The sequence below is a fragment of the Phodopus roborovskii genome, unplaced genomic scaffold, assembly GCF_943737965.1.
Source record: "Phodopus roborovskii unplaced genomic scaffold, PHOROB, whole genome shotgun sequence".
NCBI classification, from domain to species: domain Eukaryota; kingdom Metazoa; phylum Chordata; class Mammalia; order Rodentia; family Cricetidae; genus Phodopus; species Phodopus roborovskii.
This window is the reverse complement of record NW_026125506.1, coordinates 7,548,380-7,574,850: the sequence shown is the minus strand read 5'-3', so window position 1 is coordinate 7,574,850 and position 26,471 is coordinate 7,548,380. Positions and strand designations below refer to the sequence as shown.

The 26,471-nt window shown below is 43.8% G+C and overlaps 1 protein-coding gene across 4 annotated transcripts in view; it reads right to left on the bottom strand.

Moving 5' to 3' along the window:
• Window positions 1-26,471, bottom strand: part of Med13l (mediator complex subunit 13L) — a 193,372-nt gene that overhangs the window by 55,858 nt on the left and 111,043 nt on the right. For all 4 annotated transcript variants that reach the window (XM_051176533.1, XM_051176534.1, XM_051176535.1 and 1 more), the window contains one exon: window positions 21,679-21,762. In XM_051176533.1, coding sequence (XP_051032490.1) covers window positions 21,679-21,762 — 84 coding nt within the window. The remainder of the gene's footprint in view (window positions 1-21,678; window positions 21,763-26,471) is intronic.

Genomic DNA, 26,471 nt, shown 5'->3' with positions numbered 1-26,471 from the left:
ACACAGAATCCAAGAAGGCTTAACAAAGTTCTAAACCCTAATTTCTCCTGACGCTACCTCTAGGTCAGATTACCTGTCCCCAGTCTCTAACGGCTCACTTAACACTCAATGGGAGAAGACACAGATTAAAGTGGCATTTATCATAGGTGACTCATAGTCATGCTGACAGGCCTGGTGGCTAACAATATTTACTTCCAGTACTCAGGAAATAGAGACAGGTAGCTCTTTATGAGTTTGAGGCCAGTAGGCACTTCAAAGTGGCAGCCTGTCTAAAGAACAAACAAACAAATGCACAAACTTAGATCCCCACGGGGTGCAAAGGAGGAGGAAAGGGAAGGAGAGGCTCTCATTACTGCTCCTCACTCAATGCTGATGTCTTATGCATTAAGGACCAAAGGTTAGGCTCTGCAGGTCTGGCTGCCTGCCTGCATGGTAAACCCACTGCTAAACTGTATGCTTTATGGTATATTTTAAAATCATAAAATGTGTGCTTATGGTTTTCAAAAACATCCAACTATTATGACAGGTTCTGACACCCATTGGGGGGGGATAAGTGGCAATCAGGGTAGAGTTCAGATTTCTGACATCTGCCTAGATTTGCACACCCAGCAAGCAGCAGAAGTGACCTGCCAAGAAATCCAAAGCAGATGGGAGCTGCAATATGCTGCCATCGCTCAGGTGAACAACAGCAAGCAGGTGGCCACCCCACAGCCAAACGCCACACAAAAGAAGCCCTAACAAGAGCCAGCTACAAGAGGACTCTGCTCCCCTGGAAAGGAGTTTCTCCACACTGCTCTCCCAGCAGCCTCGCTGTCCCGTCTGCTACTTCCTCGGTCTCAGATTCCTATCAGCTATCTCAGGCACTCTGAATAAAAGGAAGCATGAAAATGACGAGGGAAGGACCCAGAGGACCTTCCCTTCCCCCCATTTGATTACTGTGCGTGTGTGTGTGTGTGTGTGCGTGTGTGTGTGTGTGTGTGTGTACAATATCATGAGATTACTTGAACAGGGCTGCATCCTCAGCGCTGCTGAGTCTCTCACTCACCAGTACTCAAAGAAGGCCACAGCTTTCCAGCAAAAGGAAAAGGAAATAGGAGCAGACACTTATTTGGTAGCGTGCATTTAGCTCCCACACTCTTCCAGTGCCCGAGAGCTGTGCCAGACACGTGGCTTCCTCTACCTTCAGTGGGAAGCACTGCCTATTATCTTCTCTCATCCCTAATGTAGATGTAACAGCTCAAACTGCCAGAGATAAATAAGGCACTGTCCTTCAGCAGAGTTAACAGTGTCAGACGGCCAAAGACTGCCACACACAGCCACATGCTCAACACTGTTCTGTTACCCAGACCACCATGTAAGAGCAAGGCATACAAGAATCCCAACAGGAAGTGGATAAACACACTTCCTCTTCCTGCAAAGGAGAACTGAGCAAGGTGTCTCAGAAAGAAGCACATGCCTGCCTCAAGTGTCCACCTGTGAGCAAGAATCAGAAAAAGTAATACTGTTTGCTTAGAAATAATTGATTTTGTTGTTGTTTCTCTGGCTATGGTGTTCTTACATCATTTATCCTCCAGAGCTGAACCTTCAATGTAGTTATGCAACGGATAAGGAGCTCCATTCACCCACGGTTCATCTTTAACAGTGTCCCACAGAATGAGAACTTTAGATTCCCACTCAGTAACAGTTGACTTCTATGCTCAGAGTCATGATGGGTGATGGTTCCTAGAAAGTCCAGTCTGTGGGCATCCCTCCAACTCCCCTGGACACTCTGCCCTGCATCCTATTCCATCAGCACCCGCACCAAATCCCCTCTGCATCAAACAAGCATGCAATGGAGTGTAGTACATAAAATCACAAAAAACAATGAAGAAAAGAGTAAAAGCCACAAAAATATATTAATTTATTCTAAGCAAAGCATTTGTAATTCTTCCACTTTCAGTCAAGATCACAGTACAGTTTAATAGCCTGGTTCAGGGACCAATTAATCCTTTTATATTTAAATCAATCACTGATCCTCTCCGAATAATTTAGCTTCTACATGCTGCCTCCCATTTGATGTCTTTAGGGAGAGAGCACAGTTAATACTATGTGGCACATTAATCACATTTGGAAATAGAAAAAGAAATACATTATCAGAGAAGTCTCACACAAAACTGAAGTATGCACTAACCCATGCTAACATACAGTCTCTGTGCCATCATTTCCATAATTAAAACAAGCCAACTCAACATGAAGCCAATGGTGCATCCTTCAACTGCCTTTTCATTTGTGTGTGTGTGTGTGTGTGTGTGTGTGTGTGTGTGTGTGTGTGTACATATGCATGCATGCATGAACTTATTTTGTCTTTGTATAAAATACACATCCAGGAACAAAACTACTGTCCTCACTTGATACTCTATTTGCAGGCTCATCGTCTCTCCCATTCCCACCTGACACAGAATGATGATCAGACAGTAAAAGAGGGGAAGTAACAGAAAGGCATCTATTTTATTCAAAGTGCCATGTGCTTGGCACTCTGCCACAAGGCCATGTCCTTTTACTTGAACAACTCTAAAGTCTAATTGATGGGGTTAATTCCACGTGATATTCATGGGAACTCTAAAGAGCCTAACCACTGCATGCAAAACAGATGCCCACATTTAAGACTACTTTGTCTAGACAAACTTGCCAAGTACTGCACTGAGTTCACAGAGACTCAGAATGACAATGCTCTTGTAAATGTCACATCTTCATGTGATGAGCTACAAAAGGAGGCAGCTTTCTACTTTGTGCCCAGATCTCAATCAGCACAAGAGCAGATGACATTGTATCCAGGTGGCTACATCTTGCTCTACCAATGCCTGGTGAAGGGGCAGAAAGTCCAAAACAAAACAGCATTTTTTTTTTTTTCCTAAATGATCCACAATTAAGTGTTGCTCTTTTGTTTTGTTTTGCTTTAATTTAACCAAGTAAGTTTCTATATGGGAAGACGCAGAGTCTGTCCATGTGGAGAGCCCTGCTGCCTGGGGAAGAAAAGCCACACTGCTGGCAAGCTCTGTGACACTAGGGAGAATGAATGCCCAGTGGGGAAGCTGTAAGGTGACTGGTCTCTGATGACTGTGATTCAGAATATAACTAGAAGAGCTGTCACTGAAAGACTATTTCTCTGGGCATGTGACTTATGACAATGTGAGACTCTGATCAACAACTATGATTTACAAGTAGTTGTGGGTAGAGAACTACAAGCTACTCCTCATTAATCTTCCCAAGATCATATCAAAGAAATATTTGTTTTTAATCTCAATGAAACCCAATACCACTAATCGAGATCAAATAAGTGAATCAAATTTCATGATGGAAATCATGATCTTATCCCAGATATGAAGTCATCACAGCTAACAAGCTACCAGCCACAAAACTGACTTTGTGTGATTTCCTGGTGACCAAGCTAAGTGTATATGGATAACACGGGTTTATGCTCCTCTGTCTGGTTTTCCATTTAGAAGAATCTGTCAAATGTTATACAAGACTTACAGGGGCCAAATGCAGACAGAGACAGTTAAGAGTCCCTACAAGCCTCCTATGTAAGTTTATATGAAGCGAAATGCAAAGCGATGGATAAATAAGCAAACAACAACCTGTATGAGTTAGTTTAGGGATGCCTCTCTCTGGTGCTCGGACCCTCGCAGACAGTGAATCCCAAGAGGGAAATGCTAATGTTCTGCCTCAGTGTGAGGACTATGCGAGACCAGGGCACACTGCCAGCAGCCAGGCTCTGTAGCTAAGTAGGGAAGGGTATGTCTAGTGTGCAGGCCCTGGGAACAGTCCCTGCAACAACACTGCCAAGGTGAGTCAGTGAGACAATGCATAGGGTAAGGAGTATTGTTTAAATGCTGGGGCCAATCCAGAAGCTTAAAGGGCAGTGACAGAGCTCCTTCCACAGAACACTGGTGAGATGCATGGGATAAGAGTGGGTGCTGCCAGGGCCCACATGGAAACTCACAACCTTCTATAACTCTAGTGCTAGGGGGTCTAACACCTCCTCGGCCCTGCACACTAGTGGCACACACACACACACACACACACACACACACACACACACACACACACAGAGCAAATCTTTACAAGAATTTAAAATAAGAATACAATTGTGGAAGTGAAGGAAAACTCCACATTTTACAAATTACTGAACCAGGAAATATAATTCATGACAGCATGTACAGATGTACAATTCATGATAGTATGTATAGATGCACTCTTCAGGCAACACGATACCAATAATCAAAGAGTAATTCTTAAAATATCCATAAAGCCTTTTCTTTCAATAAAGGCAAAAATGGACTGAGTTACCATATTTTACCTACAATCTTCTTTCATACCAATTAGCTGGAAGGTGAAGAAGTACCTAAGTTACAAATAGCTGCTGGCACTAATGATCTGTTTTTAAAGTCTGTGTTTATGCCCTTTTAAAACTAAAGAGAGGCGATGGATATTCCAGTGTCCATGTGTTGTTCCTAAGGCAACAGCCCTGGTATCAGGCCCTGCATGATTACTGACTACAAAGGAGTGACAGCTGCACTTCAGCAGGATGGAAATGACCAGCTTGTCCTTCACTGTGACACCAAGAACAAGGCTCTGGTTTTCACCCAGGCACTTGATACTGATGCTATGCTGACTGGGGGGTTGTATTATTAACATGTTTTCCTGCACAGAAAGTGGCTGTTCATCAAAGGACACTACACTCACACTTCTGGATAGCAGCAACAGCCTCTTCTTACCAAAGAGCTCAGTATGATGTCATTGTTAAAGTCTGAGTGTAGACCACTACAGATGGGTAGGTTTCCCATGACCAAATGGCTTGAATTTAATAATTACAAGATTTTAAAATTTTCTAAACTTTTTCTTAGCACAAAAAAAAAAAGGCATCAGTCTTGAATATATCACATAATTTCTGTACTATTCAGTTCAAGCCTCTGGCCAGTCTTTTCTAGAGAAACTATTTAAAGTTTTGGTGTAATACAGAAATAGTACTAAAATGTATCAATTACAGGACTAGGAAAAGATTATATGAAGTGTGGGAGTGCTCAGAACAATCAGTGGCCAAACCTCTAACTTGTACTTCCAGGCTTAGCAGAAGATGGGACTAAAAAGCACAGCACATGTGGACATCTTATTCTGCTCAAAATTCTCAAACAATCTAGGAAAGTTGACCAGCTGAACACTTAAGTCTCGCAAGTAAGTAAGAATAAACTGCACTGGACATAGACTATGAAAAGAAAGAATTAAAAGTCCACCAAGGGGCTTGTGAATGACAAGGGGCATCACATAAACTTAGTGAATGTCAACCAACATTTTAACTAAATAGAATAGAAAATATATATTTTAAAAAAAAAATCAGATTTCTTTTAACAGAGAAATATACAAAATAGATATATGGGTCTAAAATCTATTTCTTTGAAAATTAAATGCTGTTAAGAAAAAGTATTTAAGTTCACTGAAAGATAAATATTGTGGTAAACCTCAATTTAATGAACTGAGAATTTTCATTACACTGGCTTTTTAAATGGTTGGTTAAAGTCCAGACCATAAACCATAACTAGATTCTCCAGGGTATACCCCATGGAAGCTAAGATGGGACGCTGACAGAAGAATGTGGTCCCTCTTGTCACTGTGTAGCACAGCTTGGCAATGATGGTACTGTAGCAAGCTCAGAATGCACATAATTGGACATAATTGGAGAACAACCACACACACACACACACACACACACACACACATCTTGATTCACTGAATGAGAATTAGACATGTGTGCACACAATACACTTACTTCAAGTACACATGGAACAATGCTGTCAATTCTCAAAGTTTCGACTTTCTATGAGCTAGAAGCACCTGCACATGAAATAAGAATGCATACACCAAGAACATCTGCATGGCCCTTGGCACAATTGGACTTTTCCTTTCTTTATTTTATTGGGGGGGGGTGTCACAAGGATGGGGGAGTGGACCTGGGAGGACTGGGAAGTGAGTGTGATTGGAGTGCACGGTATGAATTTCCCAAATAATCAATAAAATATTATGGTGGGGAAAAAAGAATTCACAACTGAGACACTAGAAAGCCGGAGCATCAAGCCAAGCCTGGATGCCACAAAATCTGTGGAACAACTTGGTGTCTCCCCTTAAGTATAGAGCAAGTGCTACTGAAAAGGCATAGCGGCTCTGTTAAGTCGGCAGCACACAGGCTCCATTTGTAAATACCTAGAGTCACTTACATCCACTTACAGCTCTTCATTCTTCAAAAGACAGAAGTGCTTCCTTCGCAAGCATTCAATACTATACTTTAAAAGTGTATACTGCAGACAACATAAAACATGCATGTAACAGCGTCTCAAAATCGATGGAGAGCTGGCTCAAGTGCAAAGAGCACTGGCTGCTCTTGCAGAGGACCCAGTTCCCTCCCAGCACCCACAGGGCAGCTCACAACTGACTGAGTCCAGCTGCAGGGAACTCAATGCCCTCCTCTGGCTCCCTCTGTCACCAGCACACACAGACACATACACATAACTAAAAGTAAGTCTCCTTAAAAAGTCTACACTGAGAGGCCAAAATGTTACAAATAAGTCAAATCCAAACAAGGGGCTTTTTTTTTTTTTTTTTTTTAAAGACACTATCTGATCAATTCCTACGAGGGAATTAAAATATTAAAGAGTGCTATATATTTTATTTTCATATTCATCCATTTGTTTACTTGTTTGTTTATTGTTTTTCGTGATAGGCACGGTTTATCTGTAGCTTGGGAGGCTGACCTGGAACTCACTCTGTAGACCAGGCTGATCTCAAACTCACAGAGATCCCATCTGCCTCTGCCTCCCGCGTACTCTAAGACTGGTGATGTCTCCATATTCTCCTACTGAGGAGTAAGTGAATGTGTATTCAAGCTGGAATCTTCTTTCTAATCAATGTGATGTCCACTCTGAGGAGAAGGTGTTAGTTACTGGCCCCTACAAAGACAACAGCGTATGGTAGGCAAATACATCAACAGAGCCACATGGAGAATCCTCTCATCAACTGTGAGAAAGAGAGAGGCTACAGCACCAAATCCCAGGTGTGCACACAGAAAAACCCTGGTCAGCCTCCTTCTTAAAAATAGCAGCGGTGTCCGGGCCACTGGGAGGCAGAAGGAGGGCAGTGGATCAGAGTGTTCAGTGATTTGGATAAGCTAACCAAATATGAAAAAAAAATTAGGAAGAATGATTGAGAATAATCTAGACATGAAGAATTGAACATTTCCTGTATCCTGGTGGACAGGACAAAATGTGTTTCAACACCAAGGAGCAGTGTAGAACGCAGCTGACGGCAAACCTCATCCACATCCTTTAAAAGCACTCAATGCAAACACTGTCTAGGCATGAATATAGTCCATTATCCTTTTATTGTGTGGCTGACTTCCTGAAGATTCACAGAATCGTTTTCTCTGTGTGCCGTGCACTGTGTGAGCATCAGGGCAGCTGTGTGCTGTGCACTGCATATGCACTGAGGTATCCAGAGTTACAAATCAGTTTGTTACTAAAAAGCAAATTTTCTGTCTTAGCACATGAATTAAACCTAATCCCACCTTCCAGGACTTTACAGTCTGGAGAACATATAAAATATAACTGGAGATAAGCACACAAGGTACAGATGATATCAGAGGGCAAGCTGATACTTCCAGAAAGTGTGAGGATTGGGCTTTATGGAGGGGTTTGGCTAAAGCTGAGCCTTCCAATCTATAAGGCTAGAAGCAGAGGAAGGAGCATGCCCCCGAGAGGCGGGAGCAGGGCTGGCTGCTCCCTCTGCTGGCACTATGCCAAGTGCCTTAAGTACACTATGTACGCACGTTTTCATAGTACTGTTAGGGCGATTTTACTGCTATGCCAGAGTAAATGAGAGAGAGGGAGAAGGGAGGGGAAGGGAGAGGTGGAGCGAGGATAGAAAGGGCAAAGGATACTTGCTCGCTGTTACACAGCCTGTGTGAGGAGCCGAATCCAGGCCCGTCAGACAGACCATGCACTCTCAGAGCACGGAGCTGCACAGCTGTCTAGCAATGGTCCATCTCACTCCAGAGGCTGGAGGGCCTCCTCTTACATCGGTTCATGCCAGTGGTTTCTCTCTACCCAGCAGAGTCAACCTTTGTCTGTATTCTAGGTCTACACGGCTGTACAGCTCACAAAGATAAAGACATGGCCAGGTAACAGGGTCAATCCCTAGTTCAGCAGCAAACTCACTATGAAGAACCTCTGGGCAGTTTAGAGAGGTGATGGCAGTCTAAAAGTAAGTCTGTTTAAGGCCAGACTGACCTCTTAACCCCAGGACCAACATTTTTGAAGGGTAAGTATGGAATCACACCCAAATCTGAAACCTATCTACAACACTAAATGGATACACTGTCTTTCACAAATCACTTGACTTGTATCCACTACTAAACTATTAATACACCCAATTTCAATCCTAAGAGGGCAGGGTTTAGTCTAAGTCTACACACTTAGAAAACAAGTTACTGTCCTCGGCACTAATTCAAATGGTTCTTAACGATTCTACACAAATAAACATCTAGAGAGAAACATAAATTTTTGCTTTGGTTTGTGAACTTTAATTTCTTTCCTTACATTTTAGCACACTTCTGTAATGTATCTTTTTAACTTAATGGGCTTGCTGGGTTCTGGAACACAATGCAGGTGTTTCTGCCTCCCCAATTAATGTATTCTCTCCAGAATGACACAAAGAACCAAAACAGTTGTAGTAAAGCAATCAAAGTTATCCTTCCCTCTCCTTCAAACGTAAAATCTGTAACTGTATAATACGGTACTAGCCCACAGACAAAGCGACCAGAAACACAGCAACAAGGAAAGATAAAGGAATCACTTAGCAGAAAATGAAGTTGCTCAACATCTGAAGAAGTTGGAGGAGATTATCCAAGGTGCTCAAACACACATGCCATGAAATATAACTTCAAAGGCAGGAGGGTGCCAGAAGATCAAAGCTCCCAATCCTCAGAGGCCAGAGACATTCCACCGGAAAGGCCACAAAAGGACCAAGACGGTAAGTGGAGATGCCGCCCTCCAAACTCTAGACACCGCCTGGGGAAAACTGAGTAACGTGTAAAGGCTACAGCTGGACCATCTGACTGAAGATGCCCTAACACTCAATCACCAGCACTCACACTCCAGAGAGAACCCCTGGCTCGAGGTCTGTGAAATGAGATGAACACCTAACACTTTAGGAGATGCTGTAACTCTCCTTCTAATCAACAGTCCTAAGTCATCCCCAAGTCAGTCGGAAGCAATCTACACACAAAAACAGACAATCTCCCAACCTTTGAGTTTACTGGAAAAACATACAATTTCCTTCAACTACCAAAGCTGAGCTTCAGAGGTCACAACCAAGGCTGCATTCTCAAAATACCCAAAGTTAGCAATGATGCTTAGGGGTTTCCCCTTTTTGCTCTAGTGGCTATGAAAGCAAACTTCTGGTCTTATTTTCAATCATTGGGCTACCTAGAACACTTATAAGTAGGATTCTGTTTTTGTCAAAATATCTAAAAGAAAGTTTTAGTTTTTAATGATTATTTTTTATTTTCTGTGTGTGTTTTGTCTGCATGTATGTCTGTGCACCATATACATACAGTACCTGATGAGGCCAGAAGAGGGCATCAGATCCCCTGAAACTGGAGTTTTACAGATGACTGTGAGGCACAATGTGGGAACCTAGGTCATCTGTCCAGTCCCAGAAACGGTTTTAATCACTAGAAAGATTAAACCATAGCCATCAAAAGACATTAAAATACAATTACGGTGAAGGAACTATTTCTCAGCTAAAAAGTCTGACTGTGCGGGACTCAAAGTGAAGAGGCTCACACCTGTCTTAGAGCGGTTGCCCAGCATGAGCAAAGCCCTGGCTTTTAAATATTTTAAATGTTTTTAAATAAATACTGGCATTCCAGTTGAGGCACTGAGGAGGTCACTCCATACAGTGAACAGCGGCATGAGTGTATCTTCTTGTTTCTATTACTCTAAACCACATTTAACTTCTAAAATTCAGACTGTTACTTCCCCAAGATATATTTTAGACACAAAGACATAAAATTACTACAGTAGTAAGTTCACACAGGTACATCTAAATATTTACAAGAAATTCAAGATTATTACAAATATCAGCGAAGCTTGTACTAGAACATGGACTAGAAACACAGTTTCCACTTTGTAATCTAACACAGAAAAATACATTAGTGCACAATCTTGGGTTTTGTATGACTTTCCTGAAGGTCATCAGCAAACGTGAAAGGAACTGTTCCTTCAGAGGTATGGGGCTAATCTTAAAGTTTTTACAAAGAGAATCCCATTCCATGGAACAGTCTGGCCAAGTCTGGTTTTCAAACACTTTCAGCCATCCTGTCCTCCTTTTCTTGGAAAATGTAATACAGTCCCACAAAGCCCAGGCTGTAGTGAAGGCTTTTTTTTTTTTTTTTTTTTTTTTTTTTTAAAACAAAATGTAACACTATAGAGATTTCAGCACTCTAAGTCCTAAGGGCTGCTTGGTCTCAGCCAATCAAATCCTTGCCCAAGATCTCTTGTGATCTCTTGTGCAAAACAAACACTTGTGCCTTTTGCTGCCCTCTTCTAAATAACACACCACCACCACCTCCACCTCCTCGTCATCGTCCTCCTCCTCCTCCTGTATTTTGGAAATGTGTTCTAGATTGCTTCTGGAGGCTCTACACTGTAGGTCCTGAGGTCTATGGGACCCCAGCCACAGCAACCTCAGCCCACTCTGAATTAGAGCAGACCTGGGGCTTTGGGTTAAGCAGCGTGCAATCTGGTGCCACAGTGCTTAAGGTGTCTACCTGTCTTCCCACCTAGTTCCAATCTCCCCCTCCACCCTCCTCCCCAAGAGCATCATCTGTGCAGGCCTCTGACCAACCCTCAATGGAGCCCAGCAAACCACTTCTGTAGTAGAGTCCTGAGTAAAAGCCACAGCTTACAAAAAGATGTGTTCATAAGAGAGAGGGAAAGGTGGTGACCACTTGAACTAAGTACTGGCCCTCTATGTATAAATAATGGTCCTGTTACACTTGCTTCCAAAACTCTCACCGGCCTGAACACATAGCCATCATGGGGTTCGATACCAACCAGGCTAAATACCACCTTTCTAAGGAAACCAATTACTAAAAGCTACAGCTTCGGAATATGCAATCCACTGACCACTCTACTAAAACAATACGAACACAGAAGGGCACACAGGCACGCAATAGGACTCCCCTTAAGGACAGAGATTCCTGGAAATTTGCAACTCTGATGGCCTGGGGAAAACAGGATCTGGGAATGCTTGCAAGTACCTTACACAGAAGGGAGTCCAGGGTCACAGTATTACTAAGCATTTCTTTCACAGACTGCTCAGGCACACAGGTAAGACAAGATATTTGACACACAGCAAAGCACATGGGCCTCCCACAGGGTCAGGCTGAGGAACAGCTTCCCTCCTCAGAGCTCTCCACCCCGATCCAGCACTGAACTCATCACACTAATGTCCACAGTCATGGCCCAGCATCAAGCATGCATGCAATACAACACGCTTTTCAAAATATGCTACAGATGCTTATAATGCACAAATAAAAACTTCCTAAACACCCTTACTGTATGGTAGGCTTCACTCACACCCTCGCAACGTCATACTGGTTTTTATAATATGGCCTTAAGATAAAGTTCAAATGTTAAGTTGATGTTAATGTTAAGCTGAGATGTCTTATTAATAAATTTCTACCAGGCAAGATTTCATACAGAATATTTAATATCACTTCTGACCAGATCTGAGATGTGCTTACAAGGACTCCCCAAGAATCCAAAGAAAGCAAGATGGAAATACAGCAGAATGTGTTCCCACATCCTGGCAGCAGCCAGGGACATGATCCACTAGGCCAAATGCTGCATGGTCAGTCAAGGGGAAAAGTCAAAAGCTGCTTCGACGTCTATACTTCTCTCAAGGGTGCCAGGCCAGGCCACTGAGTACTCAGACACGCTCTTCTGCTGCTTGAGTGATAAAGTATGGATGCAAAGTGCCACCAGCAGTTATGGGTGAAATAGAACTGTGCACAAACAGTGGCAGTTGTGCTGTCCTGCAGCGTACACATGCAGGACAGATACAGTGCAGCGGCTGTCCAAGCACAGGGCTCTGCAGGCTGCTAGTAAATGCACAAGCTGGAGAGAGGGAACAAGAGAGTGCGCAGGTGCATCTGTAAAAGCCACCTCAAGCTGGGCTCAGTCAATACACCACCACTTTCATTCTCTTCTACCCCAGACAATGACAGCGTGACACCAACAGGGAGAGAAAAAAAAGAGAAAAAAAAAAAGAGAAAAAAAAAAAAAAAAAAAAAAAAAAAAAAACTAGATGCCACTACACAGCACATTTTCCAAGGACATGGTAGGGTAAAAAGGACGTTTCTTTCAGTGGCCAATATCTAAGAAAGAACTCACTGTGCAAGGAAAAGGTATTTCACAGCTTGCACAAGTAGAAGGCAAGAACAAGCAGTGCTTGCATGGGAGCTGCCTTTACCCCGTGTGGTGAGTGTCCTGGCAAGCAAGCTGGTGTGTCTGAAGAGAAGCTTTGCTTGCCCAGGTTCAGTGTCTGCCTTCAGAGGCAGCAGGAGTCTGTTCTCCAACTTCACACATTCTGTCACATCTCGAAAGAGAATGTAAGAACCTATACACAGTCATTGTGAATGATACAAAAGCATTATCTTTTAATTGAATACAGACTTTCCAACCAAAATCTTCTAACAGGCAGCAAACATGCACAGACAGGCACACAGACAAAACACTCATATACATAAAATAAATCTAAAACATACTCAGGATGGTGTCTGATTTCTGTATCCCACACACTTGACTATAATTATGTTGACTTCAATAAGCATACCAGTCTCCCCCGGCGAGATGCAGTTTTAAGAGATGTAATAGGCAAAGTGACTGCGCGACATGGGCAAGCGCGGAAGCCATTAGGAGTCGGCAATTACAATCCCAATTCATGTCTGAAGGTCCAGAGTTTCCACTCCAGAGCCACATAACTAGCTACACAGCCGTAAGCAAGTTACTTTACTTTTAATGTCTGTAAAATGGGAATGTAACACCAATCTCTGAAGGCCTTACAAGACTTGAGTGAGATGCTTATTTAATGATAAGAGACAAAATAGATCAGGCACACTCTCCACACTTCCAGGTCATAATTCATTCCATCCTCATCCTAAGTCTGTGAGGTGGGAAGAATGACTTTTTAAATTTTTAAATTAAGTGGCCTCCTTTACACTTGTCTGCATCTATGTGTGTGAGCCACATGCATGCCTGGCGCTAAAGGAGGTCAGAAGAGAGCTGGGTCCCCTGAGACTGGAGTTACAGATGGTTGTGAGCAGCATGTTGGTGCTGAGGATCAAACACTCATCCTCTGGCAACAGCAACAAGTACTGTGAAGCTAGGTAGTGTGGCCTCAAAGCTCATGCTATAGTAAACATCACCAGCCTCAAATGTACCGTAATGTAAAAGTCACGGGATAATTTATAATTTAGACATTGGTAAATCTATGTTTATAATCACACTGAAAGATACTGGAAGTAAAACAACAGGAGTTCTAGCCCATCTTTATTTTCTGGGGAGGTGAGTAGAAATGGCACCCTGAGCACCCTACAGTGGGCACGGGACCCTGTCATCACCCCCACCCCAAGACAGGTTCTGTCTGTGTAGCCCTGGCTGTCCTAGAACTCACTCTGTAGACCAGGCTGGCCTCGAACTCAGAGATCCGCCTGCCTCCCTGTGGAGTGTTGGGATTAAAGGCATGAGCTGCCACTGCGCTGCTTATTTTCACTGTATTTTGAGGCGTTTGATTTTAATTCTGAAAACAAATGAAATCTCATGAACCAAAGTAATTATTGTTAAGATGCTCCAAGATTTAGACATACCTGCTATTCCTACACTGATGAAGAATGTAAGCCCCAGACCTGCCTGGGCTACATAGAGAGCCCTCGACAAACAAAAAAGGACACTCAGCAAAGAAATGCTCTTCAAGTAGCTGAAACATAGTAACCCTAATGAAAATGTCATCAAGAAGTATTTTCTCCACTTCTTATGCTTCAGTAATTAAGCCCAATCTGTCACAACAGATGGTTTTAAAATAATTTACACAATTTTGGGCGAGTAACACTAATATGTTTAGAAATAGATAGTAACTGATGATGAGGCTAACTCCTAACTCAATAAGCATCTCCCGAGCTTAGCTTTGTTCTACATCCACCCAACAAACAAACAAAAAGACGGTGCGCGTTTTTCTAAGTCAGCGTCCTATAATTACAGTGAACTGTCAAGGGCCTTCAATCACCAGGGGAAAGATGGGCCAGCACACAGAAAGAGAAAGCAGACCCCACAAGGCTGCTGGGCTGGAGAAATGACCTGTGGGCATAGGAGCCTACTGCTAAGCCTGAAAACAGAGTTCAGTGGCAGAACCCATATGGCAGAGAACTAACTCCCACACCTGGTCCTCAAACTTCCAGCCTCAAGTAAGAGGTGACCATCAAGTAAATGAAGAGTTTAAAAGTAAAAGTAACTATATACTAAAATGAAATTTCAGGGAAAACCAACACTATCTAAATGATTATCCATTAAATAAAGGGTTGTTTTAGCACTGATTTCTCCCCAATGACCAATGTCAAAGTCCAAGATCAGCATGAACCAGTGAGAGGCAGAGAAACAGGCACAGTGGAAAGCTAAAGCCCTGCCCTCCCTCTTGTCAACCCCAGGCTCATCTGCTATTACTCTTCTTCCCCCTGAACCTACTGTTCTATGGCTACTCTTTATCTGTGTATCCATATCTATACCTACTGCTTGAAAGCAGGGACAATAAGCCTTACAGAGATCTTCCACGAAGTGAACTCTGTTCTCCTGTGGAATCTGCACATTTACCCAAGGCATGGTAACAGCACTCAGCACCCTCATAAAAGCAGTCTACCCTGGGGAAACGGCAACCCACACCTCAGGCAGTTCTCAGTTAATGTTACTGACAAGTTACACTGGTTTTTATCGAGCACTCCAGGAGTTTTTAGGCAAGTTTCTTGATTTGCTATGTGAAGAGTCAGCCGGCTGGCTATTCTGCAGGCACTTGTGTTAAGGGTCCTTCTTGCAATAACAGTGTAAACCTCAACGAACATCTTCAGATAACCTGAGTCTCAATTCTCCACCTCCTTCATCCTCCTCTGTATACTGGAATCTCTCAGAAGAATTAAATACTGAGGAACATTATGGAGGACCCTTAGCCTCACATTAAATAGGGGAGGCACTGTCTCATCACAGAGGTCCTTATAATCTCCCTGGCAAACATCAGAACCATTTGTTTCAAACAAAGCCCCAGCACTGGGCAGTTTAAGGGCCACTCTGGTAACTTGAGCTTTGCATTAATACTTTGCTGCAGTGTCTAAGTCCAAGGACTGCAGTACAGGCACGTTGGAATCCTCTGGAAAATACATGCACCATCTTTTCTCTCTAACATATCACCCAACTCAGTGCTTGACCCCTTGCTCAGGGGATCTGCATGTGCTGACCCCTTGCTCAGGGGATCTGCATGTGCTGACTTACTCTCAGCTTACTGCTCATCTAAGGGCAGAAGGAAGGAAGGGGTCACTGTATTTTCTCCCCAGATTTATGGCCCTGATAACAGGGCCATGTGGTTATCAAAACAGGTTTTTTTCATAATTCATTATTAATATGTAGTTTTCTTCTCAACTCACAGCTTTTAAAATAAGTATTATTAAATATTAAAACCTAAAGTCTTTAACATTGAAAGTATGCCTAAGTCTGGGTTTTAAAAGAACAGTCTTTCTTATGTCTCATGTGCAATAGGTAAAATTAATAAAGAGGAAAAATAATACCTGTTCCCTTAGATTCTGGCTAAATGATAAACTTATTTGTCACTCCAAACCATGCATGCATTTTAATTTACTGTGTCACTCAGTCCAGAATGTCCTGGCAAGCCTGCACTCAGCACACAGAACATCTGGCCTCTCAACACCTGACTGGGAGAGAGACTTGACTACACTGAAGGGCTCCACTTCCCTGGAGAAGGGCACTGGTCATGTGACCAGCATGGGCGTCCTGACAGAGCAGCTTCCACTCAGCTCCTTGGTGCCTATTAACTGAGCTAACGTGAGGATGGGCCTTTTGATGGGGGATGTCCTTCTGTACATGTTTCTCTTATTGGCTGATAAATAAAACACCATTGACCAATAAGGCAGGAAGATAGGCAGAACTAGGAGACAAGGAGAATTCTGAGAAAGATAGGCAGAGAGAGTCACAATATAGACCACAAAGGAGTAACGGGTCCCGGCACTCTCTGGTAAGCCAAGAACACATGGCAATACATAGATTAATAGAAATGGGTTAATAATTAAGACAGAGCTAGCCAATGAGAATCCCTAACCGTCACCCAACAGTTTTATAATATAGCGTCTGTGTGCTTATTTGGGACTAAGAAGGGTGACGGAACCTGGTGGGAACGAAAACCACCAGCAACAGCCTTTCTCCCCCTGAAGTGTGTGTTTAAACAGTGGAGTCAGGCAGCAGGTTCACAAGAGAAGAATGACTGGGCTGCTCCTGAGAGGCTCTGTACTCTGTACACTACTGTCCTGTGTGCGTTCCCAAGCTCTTCCAGCATCTCCAGGTACATTCTAACCCCAGTCACAGTTTAAGTCATCACACACTTCTTTGCTGGGGGTGGGAGTGGGGGTTGTCTTTTCCCTTTCAGGAGGAAGACATGGTATTTATGATTTGTTCAGTAAGATTAGGGCCCTTGCCATACACCGCTCTGGCAGCGTCTTAATAGCAGTATGCTCTCGAATGCTATTTCCTTCCTTATCCCAATTCCTCTAACAAGATTAAGAACCTATCACACTACAACTACCTGGGAAGGAGGCACCAAATCCCTGCAAACTAGACTGGATGGAGGCCCTGCCCATTTTAAGTGTAAATCTGTGTGAGAGAATTCCAGTACTGTTTCTGCAGCAATAGAACTAGACAGTAAGGCACAGGCCCAGGAGTGCAGGAAGGATGGGAAACAGCTCGTGTGTATCTCTTAGGCAGCATCTCAACAGGTGCCAGCGCTGCATGCCAGTTGTCAGTGTCCGAGCGGCTGCGCTGCGAATCTGAGGCTGCCCTTGCGCTTGCCCTTCAGCTCTCACACAAGTCTGGGCGTGCGCTCCAGGACTGCTCCCCTCTCTGCTGTTGGCATCTGCACACAAAGCTCTGGAGGAGGAGCCAAGTGACTACACCTTGATGCTGTCTGAAACAGAGTTTAATTAAGTGTTGCTCAAGTGCCTGAGGTGTGCCCTAACCTCAAAAGATTAACACGTGACACAGCAAACTAAAGACTGTCTAATGCTTTGACAGCAGACAAAATAAGACATACAAAAGGCACTCATCATAGAAACAGGCCGTGGTGGTCTGAATGACAATAGTACCCACACACTTCCAAGTCTGAGTGCTTGGTCCCTGGTTGGGGGAACTGTTGGGAGGACAAGAGCAGGCATGACACTGGGGGCAGACCCTGAGGTTCACAAGACTATGTTGAGTTAGCTCTCTGCCTGCTGCTTGGGAGTCTTGGCTAGCCCTGCCTCCACGGCTTTGCTCCACCATCATGGGTTCTAAGCCACGATGTTCTTGGTTGCCTTGGCCATGAGGTTTTGTCACTGCCACAGAGTCCCTAAGACACAGGCCAGGTCAATAAAACCTGCAGAAGGGAGGAGCCAGGTGCAACTAGGGCCTTAATATGGAGATTACTAGTGTCACATCTCAATGCATGGCTCTTGAGATGAGCCTGCATGCGCCTGCAGAGAGCTCTGCGTCCTGAGCTGCACTGGCCGCTCTGACTCACTCTGCCCACAGCCTCACCAACTGCACCATTATTCTAAGATCCAGCTTTTACATTTGACCAATTTTCTAAACTTGCTATATGTCTGCTCCAGGATTTAGACTGAAAATCACAGCTGACCACAGTCTCTAAACAAACCCTCTGAAAAGCCTGGGAGGGAGGTCCACTGAGGGTGAACGGCAGGCACGTCCAGCACAGGTTCACAGTTCAGGCCACACACTGACCCAGCTTTCATGAACCTTGGGCCCACGGGCAGGGCAGAGACAGGTGTGAAAGGTTAAAAGCCACCTCCTCTTCACTGCTTCTGGTATCCCCGTCTTTGCTGGAGACATGCTGGCAGGTGACCCACCACTTCAGTTTCCCTTTTTCGTGACTACAAACACCATGCAAACATGTATGGAAGTCACTGCAGACCTTCAATTCTCTACCACAATGTACACAAACACTCCTGTTGGCACCTTCAGTTCTCACTAGCATTTCATAACCCAAGACAATGATTACAAGGTGTCTAACCTTCAGCTGCTTTATCCTCCCCAGAAAGCCTTTGTGAAGTTATCTTGCTCACACCCACTGCATCCAAGATTAGATCGTTTTGTTGGTGGGGTAAGTACTGTTAAGGAAGCTCCACACAGACAAGCAGTGTGCACACACTCTGGGAGTGGTGACGAGGCAGAGCAGTGTGGGTGTGAGTCTGGAGGATGTGCAGTTTCCTAAAACCTGACAAGCTTTTGGAACATGTAAAACATGGGGATGTTGTTTCAGCTTTGACACAGTGACTGTGCATAACCTACTGTTTTTTCAGTCACCAATTACAACTCCCCAATTATGGGCCTGCTTATCTAGCAGTGGTGGCCACTTAGGCTACAGCCTGGGTAGAATTTTGCTCCCACAGGCACCAGTCTCGACGCTGCCGCTAAAGGCAGCCTTAACTAAGTATTGTTCTAATAGTAAGTAAGACCCAAGAATCAAAGGCTGGGGTGAAAACCTATAAGCTCAGAGAGGCTGAGTAACAACTAGCTAACTGCCTCTCCTTGATGGCATCCACAGAAGACCCATACTTCATTTCACCAAACCACAAAAAAGCTGTGCCATTCCAAACCCATCCTCCCTCCCTCCCTCCCTCCCTCCCTCCCTCCCTCCCTCTCTCTCTCCCCCTCCCCCTCCCCCTCTCCCTCTCCCTCCCTAGATGCCCTCTGGAACTCTATGATTACTTTCTGTCAAATAGTTGCTAACTCAGCCTACTGACCCAAGGTTACTTTTATTTAATCAATGCAAATGCAAAACACAAGTCACAGTGTAATCAAATATCCCCAACATGGCGACTGATCTCAAATAGTTTAGTACTATTTATTAAGTAAAATATGGCAATAAAACTATGCAGAATGAGCACCATTTGATAAATTATCATTAGAAAACAGAAATGCCAGAACTATGCATGCCTCTTAAGAGCCTGGCTGAGCCTGGCTGAGCCTGGCTGTAGGGACTTCAATACCAATATGCTAATAAATCCTAATACAGACCCAACTGTTATAAGAACCAAAGGACTGCAACCCACTTATAAAATGTGAGTACGTCAGAACTTCTCTTTTAACATCAAAACACTAAGAGCAAGGACACTGACTCTGATGATGTTACGCAAGGTTACTCTGTAGACCCCGTTTATAGGTTTTACCCTAGACTTACAAAAGTAAGTAAAAGTACATTCCACTCATTCAAATCCACCTAAGAGGGCTTTGGACTGGAGACCCACAGATAGGATGGACTCTGTGCTACCGGCTCAACTCAAGAGCAGTAAGAAAGGGGAGGGCACGGAAGACCCCAGATTCATGATTTCTGTACTACAAACTGAAAACTAAATATGCATGCAGCAGTCAAATCATGCTGAGGGGAAACTGAGAAGTACAATATCCAAAGAAACAACATGAAAAGGTGCCTCGAGGGAACAGCTTGAAAACGAACTATGTTCACTTGAGTTGAGTTCACTTGAGTTCTGTCACACACTTAGTGTGTGACAGAAAGACATAAACAAACAGAACCTGGAACCAGCTAGCAACTGTGCAGGGTGGCCTGCCAGGGGAGGCCAGGCAGTATCCAGAACACAGGTGCATTCTGTCTGACTGTGACTGGTCTGTGTAAGGAAAGCATACACAGACCAGAGTGAAGAAGGCCCCAGGGCAGGCGGGAACAAGAGCCACACCTTATTACTCTTTCATGTGTGTGTGGAAGCATGCGTGGAAGTCAAGGGCCAAGTTTATGGGATCAAACACAATAGCAAGCAGCTTTACCACTGAGCCACCTCAAAGGCCCAACTCCAGGACATTCCTGAACCACACATACTCCAGCTTAACATGAGCACAAAGCAAATGTGATAAAGTACTGATGGGTGCTCAGAGCTATGCCTAATGACCAAGACCATATTTAGGGATTTTATTTTCATAGTATCTAATACCCTAACTATGCCAAACAAGCAAGCAAGATTATTACAATGCACAATATGCTTTTAAAACCTTTTGAGTTCATAAATGTTAGCAAGATAATTACAGTACTAATAAATATACTTTAAAATGCATACAAAAAAGTACAGGGAAATTTCAAATACTTAGTAAAGAAGAGCTCTTTGCAGATAGACAGTAGTAGTACATGACTTTAATACTAGCAGAGACAGGTGGATCTTGGAGTCTGAGGCTAGCCAGAGCTACAGAGCAAGTATAGGCTAGCCAGGGCTACATAGTGAGTGAGACTTTGCATCAAAAATAATGGCAACTAAGATTCAGTGTAGAAATACATGCTCATAACTAAACTATATGTGTGGTAAGGAACTCAAATACTTGAATAGCGATCTACCTGTGGTGTAAGAAAGTACCAAAATCAGAAAAAAACTTTAATGTTTTCCCAATACTACAAACCCCACACTGGGCACTATTGACAGTCACTTCTGTCCTGTATTACATACTTTGCTATCTTACTCAATTCAATCCTAAAACAATTCCCTTTTCACAAAAAAGGCAAGCTTCAGCTCAATAATTGTACGTTAGTCATATAACCTTTTCCTTAACATTTTCAATTCAATTAGGTTCTGCTCAACTGTGGGGCAAGGCATAAAATTACAAAAACCACCAATTTCCAACTGTGTTTTTAGCCTTTTCTGGAACGAACACTCTAGCACTGTCCTGACACCCAACACTTCAATGCTTCCCCAGTTGCTACCTTGCTACAGAAACACCACTGGGGGTCAGAGAGAAGAAATGTTAAAACTGAGTCATTTTGATCTGGTTTCGTTGACCTAAAATCCCATGCCTATTTAGCAGCAAAGTTTACACCCACTGCAAGTGAGAGTATGGCTAACAGTTCAGGGTTCCTGGGGACACAATCCACAGTCCTGCTCTTGACAGTCATTAGGCTGTGTTCATCTGTGGTAAGGAACACTGGGGCAGCACTATACACATTTTCACCATTTAATTCATTTTATCCTTAAGGCATGCCAAGTAATAGTTTAAGGAAGAAAAATTAGAAAGAATAACGAAAAGAACATGGCGGAGTTCTCCACTCCAAACCATACAGGGAAGAGCAGTTTAGACATGAGCTCACTGATGACCATGTGGTGTATCTCATCGTAATATCCAACCACAAGCATGCAGCATGCGATAGCACAGTGGCCCAAGAGCAACATGAAGAGAGAAATGTGCCAACCCTTCGACCTCAGTGAAAAGACAGGTGTGGTCAAGGAAGAGACAGCAGAAAGGCAAGAGCACCCTGAAGACTGACCTTTTGTTGACTGGCTTTTCATCCTTGTCATAGGGTCGCACAAACCACTTCCCGATCCTCACGAAGTTCTTATCCATTAGGCACCTACAATAAGCACAGCAGGAATTACCTTCACAGACTCAGTAACAAATGAGCTCAGCACTCCAACATCCAGACAGGCACCAACGGAAACATGGTCTGAGCAGCCCAACTGCCAAAGTGTTTTCTTACACTCCAAGAACTCAGAACTCTGGGCATGTATTGTTAACGCCATGGGGAAACAAGCAAGCAAGCAGACTTGGGGTGTTTCTGAAACTGGAATTTCAGGTCACAGGTCTGCATGACCTAAGTTCCTGTATCATCAAGGTCAGAGGGCAGGGAACTTAAGGACACTTTCAAACCACCGCATCCCCTCCTGCAAGCCCCGTTTAGGATTTGTTTATGAAAAGTGAGAATCCTTTAGAAAGGGTGCCAATAACAAAACCCAAACACAGCCCATCCTCTGCCCTGATGTGTTCTTTCTGCAGACATGGAAACTCTTCCAAGCAAGAGTGTCGACTGCACTCAACCTTGGCTGTGCCTGGCTTCTGGCTCCATGAAGTTCGTGTTTTTCTGTCAAGTCACTAGTATTCTTTTAAGGACATGTTAACAGTAATTGAACCCACCACATATAATACCAACAGTACGACATTTCAACTAAAGTGACAATACAGTTATGACCAAGTTCATTCATGTGCAGGCAAATGAGAACCCTATTATAACTGCACTCTCCACAATGGATGAGATGCTGTGGACTGTAAGAAATACCTCAATTTTAAAAACTACAGAATGTGAAATAAAATGGACATTCTGAATTTAATGGAGTACAATGATCTCTCAGTCAGCAAAACAACCCATGTCTTGAAGAAAAGCTGTCAGAATCCCTTTGTACAAGTAGCTACAAAAGCTACACAGCAATTCTTATCTCAATGTTGAGGCAGATCTCTACTCAGTTTTTGTCTCTGTGGCTCTCACACCATCAAGGACTAGAGAAACAATTCAAGCCCTCACCTAGTTCAAAGTTAGTAAATGTAGGCCACAGTTTCTAGTCACAATATAACTACCTCCCTTTGGGCAGAGTCAATTTGGAACAGGGTTAAATCAAAGTATCACTGGATTGATTTGAGAGTGAGCGATCTCCCTTGCTCACAGTGAAGAAAACCATTTCCAGACTACTCAACCTGACTTCACGTTTCACATTAAATAAGCATGCTTCTGTGATAAAGAACATGAATATGTTAAGTTCTGAATGGAAAACATGGAGTAGCCACCTAGAAAAAGGTTTAAAGTCGTCAACCTGTAAAGCATCACCAGCTTCTTCCCTAGCCAGACTCCATCTCTCCCAGGCAGACATTACCACAAACAGTGCAGAGCTAAGCATCGACTCCGTAGGGCAGCAACACTGCCCATAGCTACTAAAATCAGGACTGCAGTCACCACCACCAGTGTGGGTGGAGATGAGTACCACAGTGTTCACTGTTGGTAGGGCAGGAAGCTAAGGCAGAGAGGAAGTGTCTCCTAGCAAGGTCACAGGAGCCCAGACACATCTGGGCACAAAGCCAGGATCTAAGTGACTATCCCATAATATTTCCTTAGTCCCTTCTTGTCTTAAGCCCAACTCCATCTCATGACTGAGTTAACGCACAAGCCTTTCTTCGCCTGGTAAAAGCTGTTACACTGTCTTCCTTAAAATCCATAGTGCACAGAATAAAAGCAGTTATGGTAACAGGCATAAGATCATACCCAACAGCAAGCACCTCCTCGTAGAGAACTACATTGGATAAAGTGCTGGACTTGGGGTGGAGATTCTATTCATCTCCTCTGAGGTAAGGCCCAACAGAAAGGAAGTTAACATGATGCTGTCGACTTTAAGCCCTGTGGGAAAATGGAAGAGCTGTGCCTACGCTACAGAAAACAGTTTGTGGCTACACTAGCGCCTTGGGAGAGCTAATTCAACAGCAGACTGACTACAGTGAAGCAGATGTGCAGCCTAAAAAGAAAGCAAGGGGAAACGTAACGAAAGGTCTTCTAATGCCCGTGTCAGCGTAACACACAGCAGGCACACAGCTCAAAGGACATCAGCTCTCTGATACAGACCTGAGCCCCAGAACTCTGCATTAAACAGCCCCACTGCCTGGGAGCCATGATGCCCTCACTGCTCTATGCCCCCTCTCTTCCTATTGGAACCCAAAGAGTGTTCCTGCCTCTGATTTCTCTTGTATTTATCATCAGGGTTCACTACACAGTTGTGATGACTCGTTTCTATGAAACACTTCATGGAAGAATTGTGACTGACTATCCAACAGGTATTACATGCCTGTGACATGGCACATTCTGGGTCCTGCTCTGTAAAATGAGTGTCACACATTTTAAAGACTATTTTCCGGTTTATAACAAAGGTGTTATTCTGTCTGTGTGTATATTCTTACCATGAGGCACTCAGTGACAGGGAGAGAAGTCTACTGAATTCACTTCTTCATAGTTTGTCCCTTCCCAGTATACCCTAAAGTCACACTAAAGGGATCACATAATTAGGCATTTAAAAAAATGTAGTTTTGAGATATAAAAAAATATTAGAAATAAAATATCCACTCAACCATTCTTTGCTCTTTTGGGGGGCATTAAAAATTGTATTTAATTTTACAACTCATCCTTGCAAACAATTCTATCTGCCAAAAGCTGTTTCAGAACACAACCCCAATCACTACCGGGTATGTATAGAGTCACCCTGGATGTCAGCAACATTATCAAAAGCTCTTTCCTAGGAAGATGGCAGCCTGCTGTACGGTAGATCGATGCCACTTTGAAAGGCAGCTGTGTTTGACAGTGTTGAGCAACAGCTGACAGGATCATCTCCTGTCAGTACCTGCAAGGTCAACATTTCAAGATAAATGCTGAAACATGAAGGCAAGTTCCATGTGTGTGAGCGTGTGAGGCTCCTGTGTTGTGCTACGTGGTTCTGAATAATTAACCATAATGTGCAAGCTCCTACCTCTACTCCCAAAGCCTGAGCAGACCTGATGCAGGGGTACCAAGTACCTGAGCAGCAGCCACAGACAAGCCCAGCAAGCTGCTTTCCAGAAGGGACAGTGGGGAGGAGCAGAGGAAGTCCACCTGGCTAGCACTTCTGACCTCCGATATGGCTTCACCCAATGGCACCGTAACTTGACTTCACCCTCTGTTCAGAGCTACCCACACACTGCATCCTGCCCACTTGTATACCAAGCATCCTTAGCGCCCACCTTCACCCCACCCGCATAAGATGCAGGAAAGCAGTTTCTGTCAAGGAGACTAAGACACATCCAGTGGAAGAGATAAGGGACCTCTTCCCAGCTGACCTCACACCCTCAATGCCAGTGGATTGGCTTCTTTTGTGCCCTGGTAGGTGCTGTTATTGCAGCACCCTTTGTAGATGACTATAGCCTTAGGTTCTTTTATAGAGTTAGCATCACCTGAAATGTCCATTCTAACTAATGCAAATCCAAAGCAATGTACCTCTCTTCTCAGTCCACTCAGTATCCAATGTCATTCTTTAGTTAAGACCCAAAAAACAAAAAACAAAAACAAAACACAGTTGTCAATACCTTCACCACCACCCCTCCTTCTCTGTTCTAAGAATTGAGTGACCAGCTAGACTGATGCGCATCAGAGGATGAGATTCCTTTCCAGACATTCATAATTAATGTTTTCAACCACTGGTTTCCAGTTTTTTACTTATGTCCTCCCATTACAGAGTGTGCCCCCAATCTAAAGACTCATTTTCCTATGTGGCATTTCCATAAAATAGGGATTGACTTGTTCTTGCACTTCTATGTGATTCCCAAGGGTGCCAGATGTTTCCATGTCTTATAACCATTTCTTCAACTGCAGCAACACCTGTCACTGTGCTCCAATGAATGTAAGAGCTATGCAGCAGTCTTTAACCAACCCATCGGATACCAGGCCCAGAGCGTGTGGGCATGTTGTTGCTGTAGGTGCAGTTTCCAATTCCAATTCCGTATTCCTGCAGTGGGTGGACCTGGCACGGGGAAGCCTAGCACAGCAGCCTTTAGTCAGACGGCAGCAGTGGACTACCAGGTAGAGCACCACACTTCTCAGGTGTCAACATCCACACTGCCAAGTTTCCCTCTGCCTGCATGGCATGACTGAGCATACAACTTCAAAAAGCTCAATAATCTTCCACTGTGTAAAAAGCAGTGGCGAACTGACAGCTGGGAACAGCAATAAGCCCCCACAAAAATCAGCAAGTGTATTTTATTTCAAAGCCTTCAGACAGTTACAAATTAAAAACTGAGTAACAAACCTAATGCCAACCAGGCAGTGTGCCAGATGCTTTGGGTTTGCTACAGCTACAATGTGGTATAGGCAAGCGCTACACACACACACACACACACACCACAACCTCCAATCTTATGAATTTTTCAAAAAATGTTTACTTGATTATCAAGGACAGGTAGTAGAATTTGGCATTATGAAAAGTCACATCAACTATAATACGGGAAGTAGTCAGTGTCTGAAACACTAAAAGCCATTACACAAACCCCCACAGAGTGACTGCGCACTTTGTCCTCCACGATGAGGAGGGAGCAGTCCCAGGGTGACGCATGACCTAACCACTGGCACAATGAGCATGGGGTAGAGGGCACATAACAGGAGGCAGAGGGACAATCTACACTCAGACATTCTTCTATGGTGAGGCAGGCAAGAGAGAGGTGTGTAAAAGGGGATGGGGATAAGCTCAATGACAAGGGATTCTGGATGAATATAAAACCAAA